This window comes from Macaca fascicularis, chromosome 19 (assembly GCF_037993035.2).
Source record: "Macaca fascicularis isolate 582-1 chromosome 19, T2T-MFA8v1.1".
Lineage (NCBI taxonomy): Eukaryota > Metazoa > Chordata > Mammalia > Primates > Cercopithecidae > Macaca > Macaca fascicularis.
The window spans coordinates 41,950,255-41,973,317 of NC_088393.1; the positions used below are offsets into that span (position 1 = coordinate 41,950,255).

The following is a 23,063-nucleotide window of genomic DNA, read 5'->3' on the forward strand; positions in this document are numbered from 1 at the left end:
TTTATTGAGAGTTTTTAGCATAAAGGGCTGTTGAATTTTGTTGAAGGCCTTTTCTACATCTATCGAGATAATCATGTGGTTTTTGTCTTTGGTTCTGTTTATACGATGGATCACGTTTATTGATTTGTGTATGTTGAACCAGCCTTGCATCCCAGGGATGAAGCCAACTTGATCATGGTGGATAAGCTTTTTGATATTCTGCTGGATTCAGATGCCAGTATTTTATTGAGGATTTTTGCATTGATGTTCATCAGGGATAGTGGTCTCAAATTCTCTTTTTGTTGTGTCTCTGCCAGGTTTTGGTATCAGGATGATGCTGGCCTCATAAAATGAGTTAGGGAGGATTCCCTCTTTTTCTATTGATTGGAGTAATTTCAGAAGGAATGGTACCAGCTCCTCTTTGTATCTCTGGTAGAATTTGGCTGTGAATCCATCTGGTCCTGGACTTTTTTTGGTTGGTAGGCTATTAATTATTGCCTCAATTTCAGAACCTGTTATTGGTCTATTCAGGAATTCAACTTCTTACTGGTTTAGTCTTGGGAGGGTGTATGTGTCCAAGAATTTATCCATTACTTCTAGATTTTCTAGTTTGTTTGCATAGATATATTTATAGTATTCTCTGATGGTAGTTTGTATCTCGTTGGGTCGCTGGTGATATCCCCTTTATCATTTTTTATTGCGTTTATCTGATTCTTCTCACTTTTCTTCTTTATTAGTCTTGCTAGCAGTCTATCAATTTTGTTGATCTTTTCAAAAAACTTGCTCCTGGATTCATTGATTTTTTGAAGGGTTTTTGTGTCTCAATCGCCTTCAGTTCTGCTGTGATCTTAGTTATTTCTTGCCTTCTGTTAGTTTTTGAATGTGTTTTCTCTTGGCTTCTCTAGTTCTTTTAATTGTGATGCTAGGGTGTCAATTTTAGATCTTTCCTGCTTTCTCTTGTGGGCATTTAGTGCTATACATTTCCCTCTACACACTGCTTTAAATGTGTCCCAGAGATTCTGGTATGCTGTGTCTTTGTTCTCGTTGGTTTCAAAGAACATCTTTATTTCTGTCTTCATTTTGTTATGTACCCAGTAGGAGCAGGTTGTTCAGTTTCCAGGTAGTTGAGTGGTTTTGAGTGAGTTTCTTAATCCTTAGTTCTAGTTTGATGGCACTGTGGTCTGAGAGACAGTTTGTTATATTTTCTGTTCTTTTACATTTGCTGAGGAGTGCTTTGCTTCCAACTACGTGGTCAATTTTGGAATAAGTGTGATGTGTTGCTGAGAAGAATGTATATTCTGTTGATTTGGGGTGGAGAGTTCTGTAGAAGTCTATTAGGTCTACTTGGTGCAGAGCTGAGTTCAAGTCCTGGATATCCTTGTTAATCTTCTATCTCGTTGATCTATCTAATATTGACAGTGCAGTGTTAAAGTCTCCCATTATTACTGTGTGGGAGTCTAAGTCTCTTTGAAAGTCTCTAAGGACTTGCTTTATGAATCCAGGTGCTCCTGTATTGAGTGCATATATATTTAGGATAGTTAGCTCTTCTTGTTGAATTGATCCCTTTACCATTAGGTAATGGACTTCTTTGTCTCTTTTGATCTTTGTTTGTTTTATCAGAGACTAGGTTTTATCAGATAAAATGTATTTTATCAGAGACTAGGATTGCAACCCCTCCTTTTTTTGTTTCCATTTGCCTGGTAGATCTTCCTCTATCCCTTTATTTTGAGCATCTGTGTGTCTCTGCACATGAGATGGGTCTCCTGAACACAGCACACTGATGGGTCTTGACTCTATCCAATTTGCCAGTCTGTGTCTTTTAATGGGAGCATTTAGCCCATTTACATTTAAGGTTAATATTATTATGTGTGAACTTGATCCTCTCATGATGTTAGCTGGTTATTTTGCTCCTTAGTTGATGCAGTTTCTTCCTAGCATCGATGGACTTTACATTTTGGCATGTTTTTGCAATGCCTGGTACCAGTTGTTCCTTTCCATGTTTAGTGCTTCCTTCAGGAGCTCTTGTAGCAGCAGGCCTGGTGGTGACAAAATCTCTCAGCATTTGCTTGTCTGTAAAGGATTTTATTTCTCCTTCACTTATGAAACTTAGTTTGGCTAGATATGAAATTCTGGGTTGAAAATTCTTTTCTTTAAGAATGTTGAATATCAGCCCCCACTCTCTTCTGGCTTGGAGAGTTTCTGCCGAGAGATCTGCTGTTAGTCTGATGGGCTTCCCTTTGTGGGTAACCTGACCTTTCTCTCTGGCTGCCCTTAACATTTTTTCCTTCATTTCAACTTTGGTGAATCTGACAATTATGTGTCTTGGAGTTGCTCTTCTCGAGGAGTATCTTTGTGGCATTCTCTGTGTTTCCTGAATTTGATTGTTGGCCTGCCTTGCTAGGTTGGGGAAGTTCTCCTGGATAATAGCCTGAAGAGTGTTTTCCAACTTGGTTCCATTCTCCTCATCACTTTCAGATACACCAATAAGACGTAGATTTGTTCTTTTCACATATTCCCATATTTGTTGGAGGCTTTGTTCATTTCTTTTTACTCTTCTTCCCCTAAACTTCTCTTCTCACTTCATTTCATTCATCTGATCTTCAATCACTGATACCCTTTCTTCCAGTTGATCGAATTGGCTACCGAAGCTTGTGCATGCGTCACGTAGTTCTCATGCCATGGTTTTCAGCTCTATCAGTCATTTCAGGTCTTCTCTATGCTGCTTATTCTAGTTAGCCATTCATCTAATCTTTTTTCAAAGTTTTTAGCTTCTTTGCAATGGGTTCGAACATCCTGCTTTAGCTCGGAGAAGTTTGTTATTACCGATCGTCTGAAGCCTTCTTCTCTCAACTCGTCAAAGTCATTCTCTATCCAGCTTTGTTCCATTGCTGGCGAGGAGTTGCGTTCCTTTGGAGGAGAAGAGGCGCTCTGATTTTTAGAATTTTCAGCTCTTCTTCTCTGCTTTCTCCCCACCTTTGTGGTTTTATCTACCTTTGGTCTTTGATGATGATGACTTACAGATGGGGTTTTGGTGTGGATGTCCTTTCTGTTTGTTAGTTTTCCTTCTAACAGTCAGGACCCTCAGTTGCAGGTCTGTTGGAGTTTGCTGGAGGTCCATTCCAGACCCTGTTTGCTTGGGTATCACCAGCAGAGGCTGCAGAACCACAAATATTGCAGAATGGCAATTGTTGCTGCCTGATGGTTCCTCTGGAAGCTTCATCTCAGAAGAGCACCTGGCCGTATGAGGTGTCAGTCGGCCCCTACTGGGAGGTGCCTCCCAGTTAGGCTACTCGGGGGTCAGGGACCCACTTGAGGAGGCAGTCTGTCCGTTCTCAGACCTCAAATTCCATGCTGGGAGAACCCCTACTCTCTTCAAAGCTGTCGGACAGGGACATTTAAGTCTGCAGAGGTTTCTGCTGCCTTTTGTTTGGCTATGCCCTGCCCCCAGAGGTGGAGTCTACAGAGGCAGGCAGGCCTCCTTGAGCTGTGGTGGGCTCCACCCAGTTCGAGCTTCCTGGATGTTTTGTTTACCTACTCAAGCCTCAACAATGGTGGGCACCCCTCCCCCAGCCTCACTGCTGCCTTGCAGTTTGATATCAGACTGCTGTGCTAGCAGTGAGCAAGGCTCCCTGGGTGTTGGACCCTCTTCAATAAATGGTGCTGGGAAAACTGGATATTAATATGCCAAAAATATGAAACCAGACATCCATCTCTAATCATATTTTTCCTTAAATCAACTCAAAATAGCATGAAGACTTATATGCAAGAGCTGAAACCCAGATGGCATACAAATGGTCAACAGGTATTTTTCAAATGGTCAGCATCGCCAATCATCAGGGAAATGCAAATCAAAACCACAATGAGATTCATCTCACCTTAGTAGGAAGGGCTATTATCAAAATTGCAAAAGATAACAAATGCTAGTGAGGAAGCAAGGAAAAGGGAACCCTTGCATACTGTAGGTGGGAATGTAAATTAGGATAGCCATTATGGAGAATGATATGGAGGTTTTCTCAAAAAACTAAAAACAGAATTACCGTATGATTGAGCAATATCATTACTGAGTATACATCCAAGAAAAAAATAAAGAAAATTAGTATATCAAAGACATATCTGCACTCTCATATTTATTGGAATCAATCTCAGTTTCCATCAACAAGTGAATGGATGAAGAAAATACAGTATATATATGCAATGAAATACTGTTTAGCCATTTAAAAAGTACAAAGTTCTGTTATTTGCATCAACATGGATGAATTTGGAGATATTGTGTTAAGTGAAATAAGCCAGGCACAGAAAGATAAATGCTGTATGTTCTCACTCATACATGGAAGCTAAAAAAAGTTGAACTCATAGGAGAGTATACAGTAATAGTTACTAGAGGCAAAGAAAAGTTGGGGGAGAGGGGTTTATAGCCAAAGGTTGATTGCTGATACAAAATGCAACTAGATAGGAGGAATAAGTTCTAGGGTTCTATAGTACTGTAGGATAAGTGTAATTAACAATGTATTGTTAAAGTACTGATAAGTCTAGTAATGTTGCAGGATACAAAATATATATACAAAAATCTAAGATATTTCTATACACTGATAATGAACTATCCAAAAAGGAAAATAAGAAAACAATTACATTTACAGTAACAACAAAAAGAATAAAATGCTTCAAAATAAACTTAGCCAAAGAGGTGAAATACTTGCACACTGAAGACTGTAAAACATTGATAAAGAAAATTAAAGAAGACATCTATCAGATTCTATGAATCCCAATGGCATTTTTTATAGAAACAGGAAAAAAAAAATCCTAAAATGTTCATGGAATTGCAAAGAAGCCCAAAAAGTGAAAACAATCCTGAGTGAGAAGATGAGGCTGGAGGTATCAACCTAAAAAATGAAAGAAAACATTTGTAAATCATATATTTGATAAGGGGTTAATATCCAAACTATATAATTACCTCATACAACTCAATGTAAAAAATAATCCAATTAAAAATGGGCAAAGGACCTGCATACACATTTTTCCTAAAAAGACTTACAAATGGCCAATAGCTGCATGAAAAGATGTTCACCATCATGAATCATCTGGGAAATGACAATCAAAACCACAAGATATGGCCGGGCGCGGTGGCTCAAGCCTGTAATCCCAGCACTTTGGGAGGCCGAGACGGGCGGATCACGAGGTCAGGAGATCGAGAGACGATCCCGGCTAACACGGTGAAACCCCGTCTCTACTAAGAAATACAAAAAAATAGCTGGGCGAGGTGGCGGGCGCCTGTAGTCCCAGCTACTTGGGAGGCTGAGGCAGGAGAATGGCGTAAACCCGGGAGGCGGAGCTTGCAGTGAGCTGAGATCCGGCCACTGCACTCCAGCCTGGGTGACAGAGCAAGACTCCGTCTCAAAAAAAAAAAAAAAAAAAAAAAAAAAACAAAACCACAAGATACCATCTCACACATATTAGCATGGCTTCTACCCAAAAGATGAAAAATTATAAGTGTTTGCAAAGATGTAAAGAAATTGAAACCCTTGTGCACTATTGTAGAAATATAAAATGGTACAGCCTTTATAAAAAACAGAATGAACCTTTCTCAAAAAATTAAAAATAGGCAGGGCGCATTGGCTTACACCTGTAATCCCAGCACTTTGGGAGGCCGAGACAGGCAGATCACCCTAGGTCAGGAGTTTGAGACCAACCTGGCCAACATGGTGAAGCCCTGTCTCTACTAAAAATACAAAAATTAGCCGAGCATGGTGGTGTGTGCCTGTAATCCCAGCTACTCGGGAGGCTGAGACAGGAGAATCACTTGAACCCAGGAGGCAAATGTTGCAGTGAGCCAAGATCACACCATTGCACTCTAGCTTGGGTGACAGAGCAAGACTCTGTCTCAAAAAATAAAAATAAAAAATAGAACTACTATATGACCCAGAAATCCCACTTCTACATATATATCCAATAATAATAAGATCAGTAGATTGGCACCCCCAGGTTCATTGTGGCATTATTCAGTCACCAAGATAGGGAAAAAACCTAAATGTCTGTCAATGGATGAATGGATAAAGAAAATGTGAGATATATATATATATATATATATACACACACACACACATACACATACACACAAAAGCTATCTATCAATCACATATGTTTTACAAAATATACAATGGAATACTGTTTGGCCTTTTAAAAAAGACGGAAATCCTGCTACTTTCAACAACATGGATGAATCTTGAGGACATTAGTGAAATAAGCTAGACACAAAAAGACAAATCCTGCATGATCTCACTTCTATGTGTAATCTAAAATGATAAAACTCATAGAATCAGAGAGTAGAATTGTGGTTGCCTGGGGCCACAAAGTGGTGGTGGGCGGTATGAGTGAGAAGTCCTCAAAGGGTACAAAGTTTCAGCTATGCAAGATACATCTCTGGAGGTCTAATGGACAGCATGGTGACCTTGAGTAATAATACTCTATTGTATAGAGGAATCCCCTTTATCCTCAGGGGATACATTCTATAACTCTCTGTGAATGCCTGAACCCATGCATAGTAATGAACCTTGTATACAATATACTATGCTTTTTTCCTATGCCTCCATGACTATCATAGAGTTTAATTTATAAATTCAACTAAGAAATTAACAGGAACTAATTATAAAATAGAACAATTATACCAACATACTGTAGTAAAATTTATATGAATCTGATCAGTGTCTCTCTCTGAATATATCTTATTGTACTGCCTCACCAATTTTTGAACCCTGGTTGACTATGAGTAACTGAAACTGCAGAAAGCAAAACTGTGAAAAAGGGAGGAGCCATCTTACTTGAAATTTGCTAAAAATTTTTAAGGGTCCTCATCAGTAAAAAAACAAAACAAAACAAAAAACCTGTTTTCTACCCCTCAAAAAATTTCTTCTGCTGTTCCTTTGTACTCAAATAATCTCCTCACCCTTAATCGTTAGTGGCCACTGGTGTGCTCTTATCTCTATAGCTTTGCCTTTTCCAGAATTGCTAATAAGTAAAATCACGCAATATGTAGCTTTTGAGTCTACCTGACTTCAATACCTTTTTATTTTAAAATTTGAAACATAATCAAATCTATGATGAATATGTTAATTACCTTGAGTATGGTGGTCACTTCACACTGTAAATATATATCAAATTATCAAGCCATACATTTTAAATATACACAATTCCTATTTGTCAATTATACCAATAAAGCTGGAGGGAAAAAAGAAATCTTATTATCTAGTTACTATATAAAAATACATTAAGTATATTGCCACATAAGAACCTGATTTTTAAAAAATAAATTTGGTAATCTTATTTCCAGTAATTAAAACATCTGAAAAAAAGAGTATTAATAAAGATACTTGACACTTTAGCATTTTAAGATTATAGGTAGAATTTGTCAATGAGAAAATTATTGAAAGAAGCCAGACTCAAAAAGCTACATAGTACATGATTTCATTGATAAGCAGTTCTGGAAAAGGCAAAGCCATCGGAATGAAGAACAAGCTGGTGGCCACTCAGGATTAAGGGCAAGGAGACCATCTGCCTACAAAAGCATAGCACAAGGAGCGTCTGAAGTCAGGAAAGAATATCTCTACTGTAGTGGAAGTGCCTACGACTCCAGACACCCATACAAAACCTACATAAGACAGAGTTCTCAAAACTCATGGAAATGCACATCAAAAAGAGTGAATTTGCTTTATGTAAATTTTTTAACATTTGAAACTAAAAAAAACTGTATGAAGTATTGATACTCATAAGACCAATGAACTTGAAAGATTTTAAGTTCTGTGAAGGAAATCAGACCAAAAACAGTGCATGCTCTATGATTCCATGTACATAAAGTGCTGGAAAATGCAAACTAATCTATACTGGCAGAAACCAGATCAGTGGTTGCCCAAAGAGAAGGAAGGGGACAAGGACAGGCAAGAGAGAGGCACTTAAAGAGGCACAAGGAAACTTTCACAAGGGATAAATCTGTTCATATTTTGATCATGATGATTTTTCTGGTTTTCACAACTGTCAGAAGTTACAAATTGTACATTTTGATATATATGCTTCTTATATGTCATTTATACTTCATTAAAGCTGTTAAAATAAAAAAATAAGATTTAAAAATACAATTAGGAAAAACTTAATAGAATAAGGCATGTAATAATGGAGGAATATGCATTTTTAACTGCATGTGGATGATTAATAAAAATGACCACTTATTAGAGCATAAAGTAGGTCTCAACAAATTTCAAAGGATTTTAAAATTTCCAGAGGATATAATTTGATCTCAATGCAATTTTCATAGAAATCAATAACAAAAAGTGATTGCAAACTCTTCATATTTATACAAATTAATTATCCAATTGGCCCACTTTTACTGTGTCACAAACAACCTGAAAATTCAATAGATTAAAATGACACTCATTGATGATGACTGACAATCATTGATCCCTCATGTGCTGTGGGTTGGCTGGTGTTTCAGCTGATATAAGCTGGGCTTGGCTAGATGGTGAACACTCAAGCTGTGGACCTGGTAGGAGTTGGTCCCTCCTGTAGGTTGGGCTCAAATCTGAGCCACATCTATTCATTCAGGGGTTCACACCTAAGAACCAGCACTTCTAGGGGAAAGGTCGTCTCATAGTGACCACAGGAATGTGGGAAGGAAAGACTAACTGCATGGTCCTATTGAAGCAATTAACTGCCTATTGTCTGCTAACATCCCATTGTCCAAATCTAGGGACATCAATGGAGTGAGGGTACTTGGGGGACTGCGCCTGAACTGGGAGGGCAGTGAGTGGTGTATGGACACTGAATGACGACATGATTAGGATCATGTAGATCCTGTGTGGCAATTTAGCTGCACAAAGTAAATGTTGTGGAACATTAATCTACTACCAACTGAAAAACCTATGGGGAGGGAGACATTAAAAAGAAAAATTGAAAAGACACAAATAATGAATAAATTAATTTAAAAGGAGACCTTCTTAAAGATCTTTCAGCCATTAAAGTAAGAGTATATTCAGGAGGCTGAGGTGGGAGTGTTGCTTGAGCCCAGGAGCTTGAGGCTGCAGTGAGTTATCATCACACCTGGAACAGCTCCTGCATTCCGGCCTGGGCAATATAGTGAGAGTTTATTTGTTAAAAATAAAGTAATGAAACATTTTAAATAGGATACTATGGAAACTTTGTGTTTTTTTTTTTTTCTTTTTTTTTTTTTTGAGACGGAGTCTCGCTGTGTCACCCAGGCTGGAGTGCAGTGGCCGGATCTCGGCTTACTGCAAGCTCCGCCTCCCGGGTTTACGCCATTCTCCTGCCTCAGCCTCCCAAGTAGCTGGGACTACAGACACCTGACACCTCGCCCGGCTAGTTTTTTGTATTTTTCAGTAGAGACGGGGTTTCACCGTGTTAGCCAGGATGGTCTCGATCTCCTGACCTTGTGATCCGCCCGTCTGGGCCTCCCAAAGTGCTGGGATTACAGGCTTGAGCCACCGTGACCGGCCTGTGTTTATTTTTAAAATTAGGTGAGATTTTTAAATTCCAAAAAAACATTCAAATACTGACATGAGAAGATAGAGAAACCCTGAATAATCCTTAAGGGTGAACCATGAACAGGAGGCCTAGGCTCTCTCCTATATTCAATCCTAGGAAGACGATGTTGCTTTTATTTCCTCCAGCACTGTTTCTTCAGTCAGAATGGAATTAGATCAATGAGAAATGCTGCATTTCAGGCATTGTTTATTGTGAAAGCTTTGCTTGGGGAACTGCACCTGAACTGGGAGGGCAGTGAGTGGTGTATGGACACTGAAGGACGACATGATTAGGATCATGTAAAAGACAGGAAAGCAAGGCTTTCCTGAACTAACATGGACATGGAGGTGTCCTCCAATGTTGTAAGATGTTCTGGATCAGACAATGATACATGAACATTTCAAGGTGAACCTCATGCACATTAACTTCAATTCCCAAATAGCGATGCTACTGAATGGTGGTGTGAAATGTTAGACTGCTGCTGGACATCTCTCACCCCACCAATAACACTGAAAATGCTGAACATGCTTTTTCTTTGTCCTTTCATAAATCTACGTTAATTTAGAGTCAAGTGAACATTCACCTATTGTGTCTGTGAGTTTTATTGCCCATAAGAATCTGCAACTGTTGCTGGTGGCCATGCAGTCCTCTAATTGTCTATGAAACCAAATTAAAATTTTAAAAGCTTTTGCAAAGAAAATCCCAGGCAAATGACTTTTTCTGGGACATTCTAGCAAATACTTAAGGAGGAAACCAATCTTATACAAATTCTTCCAAAGAATAAATAATGAGGGTATGATCTCCCAAAGCCCTGCCCAGAACTCTAAAGTGAAGCCAGATTTGAGGGAGCTCCTCCCCCAGTGTCAACCTGGTTCCCACCTCCCAGTGCGGGAGAAAAGCAAAGCGGGTGAACTGGGAGGAGTGCAGGCTTTGGGGACAGGCCATTCTCCAGGTGCCAGCCTGGCCGCAGGGCCAACAGTGCCTGGCAGAGAACCACAGGGCTCAGTAAGCAGAGGCCACACAAGCCCCAAGGTCAGATTTGAGTGGGAGCCAATGTGGCCAGGCGGGCAGGGGGCCTGGCTGAGGTGCCCAGAAATCCTGTCAGCACCACTGGGTCCCCTAGAAGAAGTTCAAGTTCCCAAAACAGCTCGGGGTTAGAGGTTAGGGATTAGTCAGACCTCACCTTGGACAGCAGCCCCAGCCCTGTCTCAGCCCCAGGGACACCAGGGCATGGGGCTGTCACAAGGAAGTAGGTGGCTCAAGGCCAGGTGCCTGTGCCTTGGCTGAGGGACACGGCTCAGGTCAGTTTGCTCCATGACTCCTGGGACCCTACAGACTTCCCTCCCCGTTCTGCTGCAGCCCAGTGCACAGCACGCTGCTCTGCTGTGCCAGGTTGTGTTGTGTTGAGTTGTGCTGTGTCATGTGCTGTGTTCCTGCAGACTCCCTGTCTGGGAGCTCTAGGGCCCTGGCCTCTAAGAAGCCCCAGCCCCAAGTCAACCTCAGGCAAGGCCTGCATCCCTGCTGCCTCCGCTTCCCTGGCTCAGCCTTGAAGCTCCCGCTGACCCCTCTGCCACTCATCTACCACCCATCATCCCCACTTAGAGGCCAGGAAGCAGCAGGGGCCATCTCCCCCTTCTCTCCACCCTTTCTCTCTTCTCTCTATCCTCCAGCACACACAAGTCCAACAGAAACCAGAAATCCTGCAAACGCTCTGACCCACCCACTGACCCCAGGGCACCTACTGCCCAGGTGTTTGGCACAGGGGATGCCCCCATACTGGCCCCATCATGTACCCTCATGGCCCCGAGGCTGCAGCACAGGATTCCTGTCTGGCCCTGGACGTGCCCTGGGCCCTGCTCTCTGCCACACCTCACAGGACAAACCCAAACAATTACTGTCCTCCCTCTGAAATGGTGGGTGTAGTGAAGGCCTTGCAACCCTCCTGTGCCTAGGCCCCTCACCCCCACACTCTGGCTGGCTGCATCTGCTGCCCAGAGCCCTTGCTCAGAAGGCGTGCAGCCCAGACCACGGTGATGGCAAGGGAGGCCCTTCCTAAACCTAGAGATGGTCTAAACCTTCATGGAACTGCTGGTGCCAGCCAGAGTCCCAGGTGAGGCTGAGATGGCTCAAAGTGGTGCATGGGAGATGTCTCATATCAACCCTCTCCTGGAGGTAGATGATGTCTCCAGCCTGGTGACTTCCCTGGCCTCCAGCTATCACCACCCCCAGTGTCCCTAAGGCTGAAGGTGCAAGCCTGCCCTGGCCCTAGCATAGAAAGTGCACGACCTGGTCATGTCGTGCAGGTGATGATACCTGTGTGCCAGGTAACTTCAGGTGGGCATGGTGGCGCATGTGGGGCAGTCCTGTAACCTGCAGTGTGGTGGGTGGGACGGATGTGTGTGACACAGGCAGGAACTTCCCCTGACGGCAGCTGAGGACCCACATGTGTATTGGGTGGGCGCCGATGGGAGTGGCTGGGCACGGGCAGGTGAATGAGTGACAGTTACACAAACTCCACCACTGAGCACGTCACTCCCAGGGCAAAGCACATCACAGCCACAGGCCCAGTCCTGGGAGGCCCAGAGGGGCCTGAGGTCCCCAGGAAGCCTCCTGGCCCTCTTTACCCTAGGAGGACCCCCACTCCTTCTAAAGAACCCCCGCCCCCGCAAGCCGGCTCCACCTGTAGCTGTGGGCATGGGAGGGGCACAGAGTGCTCTGTGGGCCAGAGAAGGAAGGAAGATGGACGGAGGGCGGACCTCTGCTCCCTGACTCTGCTGCTGGGCCCTCTGCGGCCCTCCTGGAGCCCACACCTTTCAGCTGCAGTCTCCCAGCCTTTGTCCCCAGGACGAAGCCCACTAGGCCAGTGCTCTTCCACTGCAGCTTTATGTTCCCCTTGGGGAGGGTTCCCAGATTGTGCAAAGTGAGGAAGGGTCCCCTATCCCTGTCCCCCAGGGCCCCCACTCCAGGCCTCCCCTATCTCTCCCTGTCTCTCTCAGAGGCAGAGGCAGCATTAAATTAAAATTTAATTTAAATATTAAAAAGAAAGTAAAAAATTCAAATATACACCAACAGTAGACTGCTCTGGCTTGCATACAAAGAGGTCCATTGCCCCTTTGGGTGGGCCGGGCAAGGTCAGGGTCTAAGAAGCGCCTCTGGTGAGAGAGGGGGTCAGGCTCGATGGCTGCGGGAGGAGTGACTCCTCCCAGGATGAGGGTCTGTGTCCTCCCAGCGCTCTCTCAAGTTCCGTATTTCCAAGTCCTTCCACGGAGCTTAACGCACATGAGAACGCCCATTTGTGTCACAGATACGTGGCCGCATGCATTTCCAAGAAATGTCCTTGGCGAACTACAGCTGGCACACTCCAGCCCAGGGCGTTCTGTGAGCTGTAGTCTCCGGCAAGTGCATTCCAAAAAAACCTCAAATACCACAGAAGCTGGACAGCGTAGCAGCAGGGTTTGGCAAGAGAGGAGCTCTTTTGCTAGCAAAGGCGAGAGCTCGCGCGGTACCAGTAAGGTCTCCCCACGCCCCCGGAAAGAAATATTGGTGTGAGCCCACGCTGACCCAGAAAGAGTTTGCCATGGCCGCACGGTTTTCTGGGAAGTGTAGTTTCTTGGTCCTGGCGCTATTGTCCTCAAAAGTAGAGGGTAGCCCTTGGTTCCGAGGTGTATCTTTCACCACAGGATGACTGTGTGCCCCAGGACACTTTGCGCATGGTCCTAACTGGCCGGTTCTGGGACAACAGTCCCAGGCGGTTTAGTTTCTTAGGAAACCTAGACCGGTTTGCCCGCGGCGCGCCAGGTCCGCGCGGCCGCAGAGACTCCTGGGAAGCGTGGTCTTCCGGTGCCGGCGGTTCGCGGATGATTCTGGGAAATGTCGATCGGCTGTGGGCTGCGCACTGGGTCCGTCCCGCGGTAGCCTCAGGCCTGACGGCGACTCCTAGGCTCAGGGACGATTCTGGGCAGTGTCGTTCCCGGAGGTCGGCGGCCGTTGCCCGTTCACCAGCGACGCGGGGCGTCAGGTCCGCAGAGGTGCGGGCTCGGGGCGCCTGCGGGGACGGTGAGGCCCCGCTGAGGACTCCGGCTAGTGTGAGTCCCGGGGGCGGCGGCGGGGCTCAGGCCCTGGGTCTGCCCCGCGGTGTGACTCCGGCCGGTGCCTTGGCTTTTCCTGGCCGCCTTGTCCTCCTGTGTAAACGCGGGGTGATGACGGCGCCGACATCTTGGCGCTGTTGTGAGAGCGAAGTGGGCGCGTGAGCAGACGCCAGCCACAGTTGTCTTTGGGTTATGTCGTCATGAAGCCGGCGCTTTGCAGTTGTGTAACCTTGAACAAATGGGTTCGGTATCTTGGAATTTCAGTTTTGTCATTGTTTAAAAAGAAATCTGGAATAATGTGAATGCCGACCATGCATAGTAATGAAGATCGAACGAGCTGATAGTTGTTACCGTTGTTTTATGAGGCTTTTATGTACAGAATAATTGATTTTCCCCGCAGGTGGCACCTGGTAAACGGTTAGCCCTTGCGGAGAAACAACCTGTTAGTTCCCAGGGAGAGATTGACGCCCTGGAGAGTGATTACCAGTGTGCTTTTCCATTATGGTGTGTCACAGGTGCCGCAAGATAAACCTGATTTTTCATGACTGCTTTTCCCTGCCCTTCTGTGCCCTCAGGACACTGCCCATCTCTAAGATAAGAGCCTGGCAAGAGGACTCTGTTGGCTGTTGGGAAATTGCAGAGTAATGTCTCAGGTAAGTCAGTGTGTCCCCAAATCTTCCTGAAACACTTTATCAGGACTGTGTGTTTACTTCTCCTGCCTGTTCCCACCTAATTAAGTCTATTTAAGGGATTGAATCTATGGTTCCATCCATATATATAGGAAAGATGGAGCCCACAAGGTATTGTCCTCCTCACCCAGTGGTCCTCTATTCTACAGTTTTCTGCTAGAAGACTTTCTAGTCTTGCCAACGTTTTAAAACTACAATTCACAATGCAGCTTTGGAATGTAAGGTTATTTGCTTTATGATTGTCAAAACTGTACCATGTAGTCTCAAGTGAAGAGATGTTTGCCGACATCCTTGATTCTCCCTTTGACTTATAACTCTTACTCAGATCCTCTAGTTGGAACTAAGTTATACGCTGTATACAGAATCTGACCCTTAGTTACCCCATCACTACCACCACCACTACCACCCCGGTAGTGCTAGCGATAAAGCCACCTGGATTATTGCGGAATCCTAGCTGGATTCCCTCCATCTGCCCTTAACCCTCATCGGTCTGTTCTTAGTACAGCTGTTATTGTGACCCTACTGTTATATCAATTCCTATCATTCCTCAACCTAAAAGTTTTCAGTGGCTCTGAGTTACTTCTGCAATGACCTGTTTGTACAATTAGGCCATTACCTCTCTGATCCCACCTTCCTTCTCTGCTTCCTCATTCCTGTGAGCTCCAGCCACTGTCACCAGTTGCTGTGCCATCCACGTGGAATATTCTTCCCCGACATAGGCACAAGCTTGCATTCTTATCTTCTTCCTGTGTTTGCTCCGTGGTTACTTTCTCAGAAAAGCGTCCCTGAACGCCTATTTGCAATTGCGGTCATCTTCTCTCGCCTAGCACTTCCACTTCTCCATCACTGCTTTGTTGTTTTCCACGGCACGTGTCACTCACTAGCTGATGTACTGTATATTCAGTATACGCACATGCTCGTTGTTTGCCTCTTCCTGGTGGGAGAAATGTTTTTTCTTTTTTGTTGTCTGTTATAGCTTCAGTACCCAGAGTGGTACCTGGCACCAAATAGATGCTTAGTAAGTAATTGTTGAGTGAATAAGATGAGTAATGAAGAACTGATGGGGCAGAATCATGGCATGGAACGTGAAGCTTGCACAGGAGAGAACATGAATAGCAGATGTACATGTTGGGTGAAGTCTGTTTTCTTGGAGAAATTAGATAATTAGAATCGAAAAACTGGTGTGGTGGCACATGCCTCTTTTTCCAGCTATTCGAGAGGCCGATGAGTTGAGAAAATTTCTTGAACCCTGTGGTATGAGGCTTCATGAACTATGTTTATGTCACTGCACTCCAGCCTGGCGACAGCAAGAAAAAAGTAACAGCTAAAGTGAACTCATGCCAAAATTATTAATTGGTTCATCTTCTAAACACTTGTGAAGTACCTGTTAGGAAAAGTTGTAGATGAATTTCGGTGTACACCGACACACAGGACTTCATGTTCTAATACAGTATTGTCTAAGAGAACTTTTTGCAGTGGTGGAAGTGTTCTGCACATGTGCTGGTCAGTACGGTAGCCACCAGCCCTGTATGACTATTGAGTCCTTGAACTGTGGCTTAAGCAACTGAGGAACTGAATTTTAAATTTTATTTATTTTATTTTTACATTTTAATTAATTTAAATGTATGTAGCCAAATTGCCTAGTGGCTACTGTATTGAGGATTGCAGCACTGGTAGAAAAGTAAGAAAGCATAAGAAGTTAAAATAAGTGCTAGGATAGATATCCTATGTTCTTTTGGGGACAGAGATAAGTGAACACCCCAGGCTGCCCAGGCAACTGAAGGGGAAGAACTTGTAATCCCTGGCTCTAACTTGTAATAACCTGTTCATCATAAAGCTATGATAAATGTTTTTTTGATTTGGGATAAAGGGAATTAACTAACACAGTGGCAACTACAATTAACAGATGAATTTAGGATAAATTATGTGTAGCAAATTGAACTGTCAGGTCTTACTTGATTATTTGGAAAATGTATGTATTGGATTGTATCTGCTTGGCTATAAAAAAGATGAGATTTCTTCCTGTCCTTTTAATCTCATTAGTGGATTGCCTGTGAAGTACATCACAATTGATTTAATGCTTATTAAGTAATAAAACTGTGTTTTTTTCTACATTTGTGGAGAGGATTTTCTGCCATTGGCAGGAGATTTGAATTTTAATTATTTTCCCAACACCTGGGAAAAGTAAATTCTGCCTTTAAAACCAAAGACCAGTATCACTGGTGAATATGCATGCAAAATATCCAAATAATGTAATACAATACTGAATTAACTGTCAGACCTAAAAAATTACCACAGGCAAGCAATTTGTTTCACAAATCAAAGACAGTAATAATGCTGTATTAAATGGATATATTTTTTGTACATAATATAATTTAACTAGCCAATAAACTACTATTGAATATTGAAGCTTCCAAAGTTTTACTATTTTAAGTAATATTGTGAAATGAGTACTATTGAAAGGAATTTCTAAGCACATCTGTGAGCATTTCCTTAGAGTATTTTCTTTGAAATGTACCCTTTTATTTTTTTCCCTTTCCTTTCAGGTCCTATTTAAGGACTATCTAAGACAGTGGTCCCCAACCTTTTTGGCACCAGAGATCAGTTTTGTGGAAGACAGTTTTCCCACAGAAGTGGGAGGTGGTGTTCTGAGGATAAAACTGTTCCACCTCAGATCATCAGGCATTAGTTTAGTTCACATAAGGGGTGTGAATTGATCCCTTGCACGCGCAATTCACAGTAGCGATTGTGCTCCTATGAGAGTCTAATGCCATAGCTGATCTGACAGGAGGTGGAGCTCAGGTGATAATAGTCATTTGCCTCCCAATCATCTCCTGCTCTATGGCCCAATTCCTAACAGGCCACAGACCGGTACCAGTCTGTGGCCCAGGGGGTTAGAGACACCTGATCTATGATATGAAACCATCCTTCAGTCTTTTCACTCAGAGGTCTCATATTTTAATTATTAAATGTCTGTCAGTACAAAGTTTAAGTATACACCATAAATATATTTTTCTTTTTTGTTTATGAATCAGTTATATGTATGTTTTAGTCCATTGGTGCTGCTGTAACAGAATACCACAGACTGAGCAATTTATGAACAATAGAAATTGACCTCTCATGGTTTTGTAGCCTGGGAAGTCCAAGATCAAGGGGCAGGCATCTGGCAAGGGCCTTCTTGCTGTGTCCTTTTATGGTGGAAGGGTGAAGAGAAGAGAGAGAACCAAAAAGGGGCTCAAATGCATTTATTAAATAAGCCAGTCCTAATGATGATGACATTAATCCATTCATGAGGGCAAAGCCCTCAAGGCATAATCATCTCCTAAGGTCTTACCTCTCAAAACTGTTACAATGGCGATTAAGTTCAATACATGCTTTTTGGGGGTCACAATCAAACCATAACAGTGTATGTCTATCAGTCTTTAATATAAAGATTTTTTTTTATTTTTGAGACAGAGTCTTGCTCTGTTACCCAGGCTGGAGTGCAGTGGCACAACCTCCGTCTCTTGAGTTCAAGCCATTCTCCTGCCTCAGCCTCCTAAGTAGTTGGGATTACAGGTGTGAGCCACCACACCTGGTTGCCCATTTTTTGTGAGCCTTAGTGGATCATCCTGAGTATCCCATTTGAGAGACAATCGCTTTAGCCTCATTTTTTTAATTACTTACCTAGCACTTAAGCTGTAAAAGATATAACTAAATACTTGACCCTGTGCTGTCAAATGTCAAATACTGATTTTTAAAAATTCGTGTATTTCTGTAACTTTTAGCAAAATTAACTCTCCTGAAGCAAAGCTCTCATATTTGTTTCTCACCCTTATTGTATAATAATTCTAATCACATACCTGTCCCCCTTATGGTTTAGTAATTCCAACTACATACTGTCCTATTATTACTTAACTGAGATCACATTCCCAATCATTGCCACAATTCCTGAATCTTATTCCATTTCTCCCACAACCAGGCTAATTTTACCCTTTCTTCAGTGACAGAAGAGGCCTGGGCTATGCATGAGCCTAAATATATTTGCTATTTCAGGTGACATTTAGTGATGTGGCTATAGACTTCTCTCATGAAGAGTGGGGATGGCTCGATTCTGCTCAGAGGGACTTATACAAGGATGTGATGGTCCAGAATTATGAGAACCTGGTCTCTGTAGGTAAGGATATCACCCATTCCACTCCATTAGGGGCTCTTTTGCCACTCTGAATTGCTGGAGATCCTCCTAAGTAAATGGCTGAATTTCTGTAGCATGTTCCCAAAGAAATGTGCGGCTCTGTTGTGCCCCTGAAGCTTATCTTTCCATTTCAGTGAACACCCTTCATCCCTTCCTGTGGTCCCTCATGTGATGCCTCTCATAATAGAGGACCACAGCTTAAACAATTCTATATTCTTCCTGTAAGCAGGTCTTTCCGTAACTAAGCCATATGTGATCATGTTATTGGAGGATGGAAAAGAGCCCTGGATGGTGGAGAAAAAACTGTCAAAAGGTATGATTCCAGGTGAGTCATGGTGAACGAGACTAAGGAAGATTTTGTTAAAGATGTTTATAGAGAGTGTGGAAGCATTTTAGGGATACTGTCTTCAAAGATCTCAGATAGAAATGAAAAATTGAGGGATATTTAGCTTAGATTTTCAAAACAATTGTTCCTCTATCTCAAATTATTATCTGTGTTACTCATGTCATCTAATCAGGGTTAGAGGTTTTTGCCATCATAATAATTCAATTGTTACTCTGTTCATGACAAAGTAAGGCAAATTATTCTTTCTTAAATCTACTTAAAGAAAAACCTACTGATAGTTTTAGGCTAAGAAAAGCTGTCAATTAGATGAGAAATCACTTTTCTAAAGCTGAGCCTTATAGATGAAATATGAACATATTAGAGGAAAAAACGAACATATATAAAGATGTTTCTAGGAATAATATTTTCTAATGTCCGGTAAATGACATGATTCACACAGTTTCTTCATAACCTCGGAAAGCCTAAATCTTTGTCACATATAAAGAGCATTTAGATTATTTTGTTTTTACTGAAACTGTTTAAAGTAGAAATATCAATTCTGTATTTTAAGTGTGTTAATCTGGCAGCAAATTGAGATTAATTGAATGTTGGAGAAAAAGGCTATGAGACAAAATGCAGTCTTTCACACATGAATATAGGCACAAAATGATGGCTTGGAATCCAGAATGCCTTCCACATTTTATTTTGATAATTTCCTTTTTTTCCATACTATTTCATTCATTACATGTATTTTTCCCATTTCTGTTATCACACTCTGTTCCTACTTCTGTGAACTTTGTATTCTCTGCTCCATTTGAGCATTGTTCAGAAATCATTGAAATATTTGAGTTGTCAGAGCTATGTGTTTTGTGGGGGCTTCATTTCTAATCCAGTTCTCCTAATTCCACTATAGAAGTTACTTTTCAAGAAGTAAAAAAAAAAAAAAAAAAAAAAAAAAAAAAAAAAAAAAAAAGCAGTGCTTTACTTTCTTGATGTATTTCAGATTGGGAATCAAGATGGGAAAGCAAGGAATTATCAACAAAGAAGGATATTTATGATGAAGATTCACCCCAAACAGTAATAATAGAAAAAGTTGTAAAACAAAGTTATGAATTTTCAAATTCTAAGAAGAATTTGGAATATATAGAGAAGTTGGAAGGGAAGCATGGAAGTCAGGTAGAGCATTTCAGACCAGCAACTCTCACCTTTAGAGAAAGCCCCACTCCAGACAGTATTTACACCTTTCATTCAAAGTCTACTCTTTTTGAAACACAAAAAATTTCTGCTGAAGGGAATTCACACAAATATGCTATATTAAAGAAGAACTTACCAAAAAAGTCAGTTGTAAAAAATGAGAAAATCAGTGGTGGAAAGAAACTTTTGAATTCTAGTATAAGTGGGGCAGCCTTCCACCAGAGCAAATCTCTTACCCTTCACCAAACTTGTAATAGAGAGAAAATCTATATATGCAGTGAATGTGGGAAAGCCTTTGGCAAACAGTCAATCCTCAATCGCCATTGGAGAATTCACACAGGAGAGAAGCCCTATGAATGTCGTGAATGTGGGAAGACTTTTAGCCATGGCTCATCCCTTACACGACATCTGATAAGCCATAGTGGAGAGAAACCTTACAAATGTGTTGAATGTGGGAAGGCCTTTAGCCATGTGTCATCACTTACTAACCATCAGAGCACTCACACTGGAGAGAAACCATACGAATGTATGAACTGTGGAAAGTCTTTTAGTCGTGTGTCGCATCTTATTGAACATCTAAGAATTCATACGCAAGAAAAACTCTATGAGTGTCGTATATGTGGAAAGGCCTTCATTCATAGGTCATCTCTCATTCACCATCAGAAAATCCATACTGGAGAGAAGCCTTATGAATGTAGAGAATGTGGGAAAGCTTTTTGCTGTAGCTCACACCTTACTCGACATCAAAGAATTCACACTATGGAGAAACAATATGAATGCAACAAATGTCTCAAAGTCTTTAGTAGCCTCTCATTTCTTGTTCAGCATCAGAGTATTCATACTGAAGAAAAACCCTTTGAATGTCAGAAATGCAGGAAATCCTTCAACCAGCTTGAATCACTGAATATGCATTTGAGAAATCACATTAGATTGAAACCCTATGAATGCAGTATATGTGGGAAAGCCTTCAGTCATAGGTCATCCCTGCTTCAACATCACAGAATTCATACTGGAGAGAAACCCTATGAATGTATTAAATGTGGGAAAACCTTCAGCTGTAGTTCAAACCTTACTGTACATCAGAGAATTCATACTGGAGAAAAGCCATATAAATGTAATGAGTGTGGGAAAGCTTTTAGCAAAGGCTCAAATCTTACTGCCCATCAAAGAGTACATAATGGAGGGAAACCCAATAATGTGGTAAGTGTGGAAAAGCCTTTAGACCATATGAATCACTATACATGTGAGAAACCTTACAGAAGAGAAACCATATGAAGCAGTGTTTATCATGGTAATTTTCATTCCTAGATTCTCCCTTATTTAACATTAGAAAAATTTATACTGGGGAAAGTCGTATGAATGTGGTGACTGTAGGAAGACTTTTTAGCAAAGATGTAGGCCTGTTTGTTTATCAGACGTTATACTGTAGGGAAATCATATGAAGACCATACATGTGGGAAAATCTTTGTCAGTGTTAATCCCTTAATTGACATAAGTGTACTCACACTAGGAAAAAAACCCTGTACATGTAGCAAATGTGGGAAAGACTAGGCAATAGGAATCTTTTACAAACTCCTACAGGAGAGAAGCTGTATGAATGTAGAAAATTTAGAAATTGAGGGAAGTCTTCAGTTCCAAGTGTATCCCTTATTCTACAGCAGAGAACTCAAAATGGAGAGAAATCTCATTTAAGAGATGTAGCAAAGTGTTCACTAAGAGTGTTTTATCTTGCTACACATCAGAAGATTAATGGTAGAACAACCTGAAGGATTTAGGAATTATGTGTAAATCTTTGCAGTCATGCTATTTGTAAACTGGATTCTACAGGAGAGCAAATAAACATTATAATATGCATTTCTTAGAGCAGTAGCTTTCAGTTTCAGTTGAGTTATACTTAGAAATTCTTTTTAGCTAGTGGACATGTGAAGATATTTAGTCACCCAGAGGAGCCAGTGTTATAATGTTGAAAATTAAAGCTGCAAAAGAAATAAAGTGATGTTAATAAAAGTTTTGGCATCTAATAAAATCATTTTGTATACCACAAACTCTTTTACTGTGACTATTTCTTGTAAAAAAATTTCACTAAGATTAGCCTTAGCATAGCCTTTAGTTGGAGACTAGCAAACCTAGAGAAAAATCACCTGCTCTTTGTACTAAGAATAGCAGTATTTTGGGCCGGGCGCGGTGGCTCAAGCCTGTAACCCCAGCACTTTGGGAGGCCGAGACGGGCGGATCACGAGGTCAGGAGATCGAGACCATCCTGGCTAATATGGTGAAACCCCGTCTCTACTAAAAATACAAAAAACTAGCCGGGCGAGGTGGTGGGCGCCTGTAGTCCCAGCTACTGGGGAGGCTGAGGCAGGAGAATGGCGTAAACCCGGGAGGCAGAGCTTGCAGTGAGCTGAGATCCGGCCACTGCACTCCAGCCTGGGCAACAGAGCAAGACTCCATCTCAAAAAAAAAAAAAAATAGTATTTTGATGAGGATAATTCAGAGTCAATTTCCAGTAGGCTTAATTAAATACATTTCAAGAAAATTTACTGAGCATCACTCATGTGTATTACACAGGGATGGAATACAGGAATTCAGTAGTTCTGAGCTTAGTGATGTGTCAAAATCACTAGGAGGGTTTATTAAAGCACAGATTGCTAAGTCTGAATCTTAGAGTTTCTGTATGAGTTGATTTGAATTTGCATTTTTCATGTGTTCTCGCCGTCCAGAAAGCACATTTTGATAAGCATTGTAATAATGAACAAAACAAATGTGATATTTTTCTCACAGGGATGTTATCTGACAAGAAAGATGGATAGCAAGTAAATTTGAAATAATTGTTTACAAGTGCTATGAGGACATAACCAAGAAACAACATACTATAAGAGATCAGAGCAGGCTTAGCTGGATGTGATTTTTGAAATGAATCCTAAATGATGAACACTAATTATGTAATGAGTACTACTCATGTAGCTATGTGCATCCCTGCTTGTGCCTTTGCATGTGTGTATGTGGTGTACTGGGTGTTATTCTAGGTAAAGTGGACAGTCGAGTTCTGTCATGCTTGCTGCAGCTGGACTCCATGTTCCCATGTCTAG

At 41.8% G+C, this 23,063-nt stretch overlaps 1 protein-coding gene across 26 annotated transcripts; it reads left to right on the forward strand.

Moving 5' to 3' along the window:
* Positions 1-13,363: 13,363 nt before the first annotated feature.
* On the forward strand, positions 13,364-22,019 carry ZNF181 (zinc finger protein 181). Of its 26 annotated transcripts, none has more exons than XM_005588794.4 (5): positions 13,364-13,839; positions 14,168-14,245; positions 18,317-18,437; positions 18,682-18,780; positions 19,784-22,019. In XM_005588794.4, the coding sequence occupies exons 2-5, from the start codon at positions 14,237-14,239 to the stop codon at positions 21,247-21,249; spliced, it is 1,695 nt and encodes a 564-aa protein (XP_005588851.1). In that variant the 5' UTR covers positions 13,364-13,839; positions 14,168-14,236; the 3' UTR covers positions 21,250-22,019. The 26 variants fall into 26 exon arrangements, with proteins under 26 accessions (XP_005588851.1, XP_073879223.1, XP_073879215.1 ...); XM_074023122.1 differs by having other exon boundaries at positions 18,682-18,768; XM_074023114.1 differs by having other exon boundaries at positions 18,685-18,780.
* The last annotated feature ends 1,044 nt before the right edge of the window (positions 22,020-23,063 follow it).

Bases quoted from the DNA above. Each gene is read 5' to 3' on its own strand.
- ZNF181 (XM_074023132.1), top strand. From the start codon at position 15,324: ATGAGTAATGAAGAACTGATGGGGCAGAATCATGGCATGGAACGTGAA. The intron at 15,414-18,316 runs GTGAAGTCTGTT...TTGCTATTTCAG, and splicing joins ATAGCAGATGTACATGTTGG to GTGACATTTAGTGATGTGGC. The intron at 18,438-18,681 runs GTAAGGATATCA...TCTTCCTGTAAG, and splicing joins TGAGAACCTGGTCTCTGTAG to CAGGTCTTTCCGTAACTAAG.